This window comes from Medicago sativa, chromosome 7 (genome assembly GCF_051527215.1).
Source record: "Medicago sativa cultivar Bolivia chromosome 7, Bolivia_mono, whole genome shotgun sequence".
Classification (NCBI taxonomy): domain Eukaryota; kingdom Viridiplantae; phylum Streptophyta; class Magnoliopsida; order Fabales; family Fabaceae; genus Medicago; species Medicago sativa.
Window position 1 is genome coordinate 60,617,262 of NC_140755.1, and position 6,789 is coordinate 60,624,050.

At 35.5% G+C, this 6,789-nt stretch overlaps 1 protein-coding gene across 1 annotated transcript; it reads right to left on the bottom strand.

Annotated features, from left to right (window-relative positions):
- Positions 1 to 682: 682 nt before the first annotated feature.
- LOC146907341 (U-box domain-containing protein 13-like) lies at positions 683 to 6,549 on the bottom strand. The gene is made up of 5 exons (XM_085724041.1): positions 6,243 to 6,549; positions 5,538 to 5,654; positions 4,262 to 4,738; positions 2,510 to 2,789; positions 683 to 1,897 (listed from the first exon to the last, which is right to left on the bottom strand). The coding sequence occupies exons 1-5, from the start codon at positions 6,507 to 6,509 to the stop codon at positions 1,134 to 1,136; spliced, it is 1,905 nt and encodes a 634-aa protein (XP_085580167.1). The 5' UTR covers positions 6,510 to 6,549; the 3' UTR covers positions 683 to 1,133.
- Positions 6,550 to 6,789: the final 240 nt, after the last annotated feature.

Below are 6,789 nucleotides of genomic sequence, written 5' to 3' on the forward strand. Positions count from 1 at the left end.
GCAAAAAAGAACTGTTACAGGGACATTCAATAGCAAAAAAGAATTCCAGTATGAGTTTTAGAGGAAAAAGTTATGAAATTTCTTTCTTATAACATATATCATAGGTCCTTTTACGGTACGCCACATCTCAACTGGTGTTTTTTTTCCCCAACAAAGGAGGCTCTTGAATAACAATCATGTCTGATTTGTATGTTATTTTAAAAAAATAAATTGTTAATAAGGACAAAAAATATTCAACATCTATTTCAAGTTCAGGAATTTCATAAGTCTTTGGTATTGTTGAATTGGTTGTATAAGGTAGAAAAATAGAGTTGAATGGAAAGAAATGAGATACCAATCTAAACAAAACATTAACGGTTTTATTACTAAAAAAACAAAAGAGGTATGTGGCGTTGATCACCCTCACATTTGCTATTTTGACTTCTTGTTTGATTAACTTTTGGAGAGAAAGGAATATTATGCATCTTATTTTACAGGTGGGTTCACTAAGTCAATTTGATTTAAACAGTTCAAAATTTGAAAGTTAATCCATTACCGACACAAGCATCTGACTTTTCACTCGCAGAATCAAGTCACTCTAAAAGTTTTGCACCTCGAGTTTATGCATCAAACAAAGACACATTAAATAGAGACATCAACATTCAAATAATCAGGAAAACAAAAAGATAAAATAACACTTCAGTTCCAGAAATCTACCTCTAATGAATCTCGATGTCATACACATGCAACCTCAACTATTCTTGGGGAAAAAATTACACATAATGCGAAATTTCACTGCAATTGATGGGTCTCTAAGAAGATAACCCAAACAGAAACCAAAATAAGTAATCATGGGCAACCAATATTTTTAAACAATGAAACAAATATTTGTACCTTAACTAAAGCCAAACTGTTGCCTTAACACTTGCTACCAGCTTCCCAACAAAAGTGATTAAATTCAACAAAATAATTGGTTGACTACTATAAAATTTTCCTTTTAACTAAAAAAATAAAAGGAAATAATGTTGACCTTTTTCTAGTAATCTACTGTTAAGTCATGTCCTTCACTATCTATATCAGCATCAGCAATATACAGAGACAACAGCAGCATCAAAAACCTAGCTGACAGTTGCCAAGTATATTAACAATGGTCTCTAAATGTCCAACAGCTCAAGAAGTTGTGCAGCTTTTCGCTTACCCCTTTCTGAGCCGTTTTTTGCCAGTTCCAAGAGAGGATTGATCACTCCGAGTGAAGTGACGGTCGATCGGTGTAGTGGGTTTCCCCTACAGAGGTGCACAAGCACTGAAGTTGCATTCTCTTTGTTCTTAGAAGATCCATTGATGATTAATTCCACCAAAGTGGAAATAGCATTGTTAGATACAATTGCAGCTTTTCCATCAGGGTGGCTAACTATTATATCCATGATTGCCAATGCCTCATCCCTCATCTCCCCCGCCATTAACATTTCAATCAACTTGGGCACAATACCAGCCCTAATAACACGGCCTTTGTTCCCATGGTATAAACAGAGTTTGAATAGTGCTGTTGCAGCATCAATTTTGCCTCTTTGACTTCCTTCGCAGAAGAGAGTAACTAGTGCCTCGATTGCTCCAGATGCACCAATTGCCACTTTGTTCTGATCCGCAGCAGAGAGGCTGAAAAAGGTGGCTGCTGCATTTTCACGAGCTGCCATACAGCCATTTTTTAGCACATGAAGGATTCCCGGCAAAGCCTCAGAAGCCATGATGCGCTCTTTGTTTTCATCGCAGATAGATAGATTGAGAAGAGCAGTAACAGCTTGCTCCTGGGTGATAGCATCAGGCACATAGAGGAGAACAACAAGGAGGGGTATAGCACCAGCTTCACCAATCAACTTTCGATTTTGACTGTTGTGTTTGGCAAGAAGACGGAGCTCCCCTGCAGCAAAATGAGGATAAAGAGACTCAATTATAGTAACACATCAGTTGGAAAAGTGGAAGGATGAGGGTTTGAGAGATCCTAACAAGTATTATTCTCAAATTATAATGTTAAAAAGACAACATAATTCCTTTTACTGCAAATTAAAAAGACCCCTTCACTGGATGAATGGAACACTGAAGACAGAAGAATCCTATTTCATAGTTACGTTCCTTTCACAGCAGTATCACCCACAGAGCCAGCAGTATTACCCCCTCAAAGACCACAATATCTTGCTCGAAAACCCCCTTTCCTTTAACTACCCACAAATCCCTTCAATATGACCATTTCTATCAATCTAATAAAACCTTAAATTTAATCTATTAAATCCAAATCATTATGTTGTCCTAAAATGGATGGAAAAATTATTCTAGTTCCAGTTATTTGAAGAAAAGAAGTAACCATTGTGCAATCGCAGATTGCATTGAAATTGGTTAAGAATCAAACATCTAGCAGACTATCTCTACAAGATTGAGTTGGTTCTCTGGGTTTCACACCCAGTGAATATGTGTAAGTGCGCGCAGGAAAGAGAGAAAGGGAGCGAAGAATAAGTGTGTCTGGTACAATGCTCACCAGCTGCATTACGCTGATCCTCAACATTACTGCAAGTAAGTTTCCTCATTAAGGTATCAAGATTTATCAATTCAGAATAGCCGTCTGATGTTTCCTTACAGAGCCAGAAGTTTCCTACCCTTCTGGGTGGTTCCACTCCATTTGCCTCGCACCAATTTGAAATCAGGCTGTATAAAGCATGGTTAGGTATGAGGATGGAGCTGGAAAGAATCTGCTGAGTGATCGGACATGTTCGATGCCCTGCATCAAGCCATTTCTTTATGCAAGCTCGTTCATATGTCTGCAAAAAGGGTGAAGATTACAAAGTTTCTAAACATGAAAAATTTGTAAATATCATACAAGTCTCTTCTTAAAAAAAAAAAATTTGGTTTCTAATAAAGCACTGCTATTAACAGACCTATAACTAAGGGCAGCGCCTCTCCTTTGATTATTTTGATGTTTACTATTTTTACTAAACAGTTACATGACTGTTCTATTTACCTCATTACAGTGCACGCAGAGAAAAGATGAATTTTGAAATCTAAAATATAGTCCTGGATTTCCAAACAACGAAAAAAAATTAAATAAGTTGAGTAAATCCCATGGAGAAATAAATTCTCAGGGTAATTTTTCTTGCCTCAAGCATTCTTGGAAACTGGTACCGAATCCCAACTGTCATTCTAATTATCACTGTTATACCATATGCGCATTGACAGCTATTCTCATAGGCATTAAAATAGAAAAATATATCCAAATTTTATATTCTACCAGGATCCCAAACTGTTATTTTTAGAACAAATTATTGTTTCAAATTTAAGATCATACATAACGTTATAAAAGGAAAGGAGAAAAAAGAAGCAAAAAACTGGTATTTTATTAAGAATGTACAGTAGTAACTTATATTAGTGTGTAAGAAAATATCCATTTGGTCTCCCAAATATATCTATCCATAATCCATTACACAATCTATTTAATAAGGTAATCAGATCTTCAACAAACACATGGTTATTTTTATTCTATTGTATCAAAGTATTTTAGTTTTGGAAAGTCAATATAACTAGAATAACTATTAGTTTTGTAGCAACTGATAGTTGACACTATCAGATTAAACTATTATTAAATTTATTTTTAAGTAATACAACAATAAATAAAGCCAATAATCAACTGATAGTCACAGGTTCAAGTCTTGGAAACCGCCTCGTGTAAAAAAGAGGAAGACTGCGTACAATACACCAAAATGGTAGGACCCCTTCCCAAACCCTGCATATGCGGGAGCTTTAGTGCACCGGGCTGCCCTTTTTTTTTTAGTTTTTGAACAACAATTACAAATACAAGATTAATAGAGGATAACCCTCAATAATTTTTCTTTTCTGTCTTTATAGCTCACTTTATTCAAGCTCTCAATCCTTGACCTAGAGTACTAGAATCTTCATATCAGTTTTTTCAAGAGTTATGTTCTTCATTGTTCTTGCAGTTGCTTACAGAGCAATATTCTTGGTTATTGATTGCTCTTTAAAATTTATAATTTAAATCCATAGGATCACGTAAACTTAACAATACAAAAGAAACAAAACCAACAAGTACTTCTAAGCTACCATTCAGAAAAACTGCACGCCATAGCACAATGGTTTTTGACTTTCAAATACTAATTACCAAGAACCTAAATCTATCAGTAAGTTATGAGATATCTAAACTTTTACCATATTTAAAGATGATAGAAATAAAAACTAATTATTGAGAAAATAAATAAGTAATTAATTCTCAGGTACAAACCTGCCCTGTGGAAATGATAACAGGATCTTTCATTAGGTCAAGAGATATTGGGCAGCGAAACTCCTCTGGCACAACTGGTGACTGACAACCTGATTTCACACATGTCTCATCAGTGTGAGGAAGCAAATCCCCACTCAACAAAACCTGTGTGCTTTTCTCAAAACAACCACCTCCATTGTTTTCAGATTCCTTCAACAAAAACTCTTCAATTTTTTTCAGCACCATTGACAACCTCTGCGCACTTTTCTCATAACAACCACCCTCATCAACAATCATCTTATGTAGAGCCAGTGACTCTTGTTTGATATCTTCCACACTCACATATTTTAGCTTTTCACAGATTAAGCGTAGTGCAGCTAGTTCAGCATTCACATCACAGCTCTGGTTATAGATAGACAACAGATGCTCATAAAGCTCAAGACCAGGTGGATCAAAATGCTCTTTGGCCCTTCTAAACTGAGCAAGTACAAGTGCAACCTGATGACAACAATAGAATCAGAGAATCAATACCTTGAAATTGAAGACGAGGTAGCAACTAGCAATAAACAAATAAGAAATCAAGGACTTGTTTGGTTTGAGAAAAGGTTTCATACATTCATTTTTAACTTCAAAACCATTATCTTATTTTCATTTTGTTTTATCAAACCCAACACAACCTAATGTGCTATGAATGACACTTTACTACATTGTTCATAAAATCATGAAAATGTGTTTCAATTTTTTAACGATATATGAAATGCTTAATTTGCAGCTTTTGTCCCTCGGGTATCATGATTGTCAATTTTGGTCCCCAGAGTTTCAGTCGCATGAAATCCAAATCATTACGATTAGCTCCATCCAGACTCCGTAAGTGTTTTTCATTCCAATCAGTTGAAAAAGACGGATGTGGTCTAACCCCTCTTTGACTCACTATCAATGCAGCGTAAGAAAGCAAGGCTTGTGCATATGACCCTAATCGTGATACTTGTGATGTTCATGTGTGCTGAAGTTGTCTATGTGAGTGTGGTGTTCTTCTTTGGCCACATCAACATACCATGTTATACCAAGTCAGCGCACAATGGTCACATAGACTCCCAAGTCTCAACATTAATATTTGGACAGTTAATACACAGAGGGACAAAGTGGTAAACCCAAATTCGCACAACTAGAACCAAATGAACCAAAATTGCATAATCGTGATACCTAGCAAACTACAAGTGCAATTAAACCTATATGAAAATACACAATCACGCACATTTCAATGTAGAAAAATACACTAAGCAATTAAAATATTCACCTGCTCCTTGAGCTCCTCAGAAATATCAAGTTTGTCACAGGAAATCTCACTTAAAGCTTGTTCAAATTTAGAAGCGAGATCAGTGAATTTGCACTTAATTTTCTCCCTCTCCAATATCTACAATACCAACAACAAAACCAATCAGAAAAGAAGAAAAACAAAACAAACACTACGGGCCAGTTTGCATTGACTTATTTGAGCTTAGCTACTGACATATGTTGTGTGAGACTGTTTGGGAGAACTTATGAAAACAGCTTATAACAATGTTCAAAAGCTTTTTTCAACTTATTTTCATAAACTCTCCAATATAGCTTATAAAAACAATTTAACATTATTTTCTCTTTTGCTATAAAAAATAGCTTATGCAAGCTTATACATAAGTGCTTATCATGATAAGCGCTTACGCTATAAGCTGCAAACAAGCTGTTTATCCAAACAGAACATACATCATAGTTCTAAATTGCAACCCTAAACCACGATTACGACCGCAATATAACAGTTTTCGATATTCTTTCCAACAACATTGCAAGCACAATTCTACTTTTACTGCATGCAAATGCACTATCTTGTAATAACAACAAACAAGGAAATGAATTTAAATAAATCTCATAAAATAGAAAAATCATAAACCCTAATATGAACAAATAAATGATTAAACAAATAAATTGGAACTTAAAATAATAATTTTTCCAACATTGCATATACCATATAAAGCTGACTCGATTGTGAGCAAAAGAGAAGCAATTCCTTAGCAGAGAGAAAAGCATGTTGAAGCGAAACTAGGGTTTCAGAGGGAACAAAAACGACGTCGTTAAGAAGGTGGTGAAAGAGAGGAAGAAGGACATTGATTCTACGGCTGAGATCAAAGGATTGGGTTTTGATTAAGGGATTGAAGGTTGAGATTTGAGAGATTTCGGTGGCAATGTCGATGAGGTTGTGGAGAAGAACGGTGAAACCCTTGGGTTCCGCCATTCGGATGAGAGTGTAGCTACAGCTGTGTTGTTTGTTTGTTAGAGAGAGAGAGAAGAAGATGGAGAAGGAAATGGGGTGTACTACTGTTTACAGCTGGTTTTTTGGTGGGTCCTACCAGTTTAGATCAGGTTTGTGTTGTTGTTGTTTTTGAATGAGAGTTAAAAAAGTGTGTAAAAGAGTTTTACACGGCTTAAGAGTTTTTAAGCGGTCATGTGTTCGAATTCAAGTTTAAACATATAAGGAGAGTTTGATTTTTTTTTTTTTTTTTTAGGGAAATAAT

Bases quoted from the DNA above. Each gene is read 5' to 3' on its own strand.
- LOC146907341 (XM_085724041.1), bottom strand. From the start codon at position 6,509: ATGGCGGAACCCAAGGGTTTCACCGTTCTTCTCCACAACCTCATCGAC. The intron at 4,739-5,537 runs GTGAATATTTTA...TGTTGTCATCAG, and splicing joins CTGAGGAGCTCAAGGAGCAG to GTTGCACTTGTACTTGCTCA. The intron at 2,790-4,261 runs GTTTGTACCTGA...CCCTTTTTGCAG, and splicing joins TTATCATTTCCACAGGGCAG to ACATATGAACGAGCTTGCAT.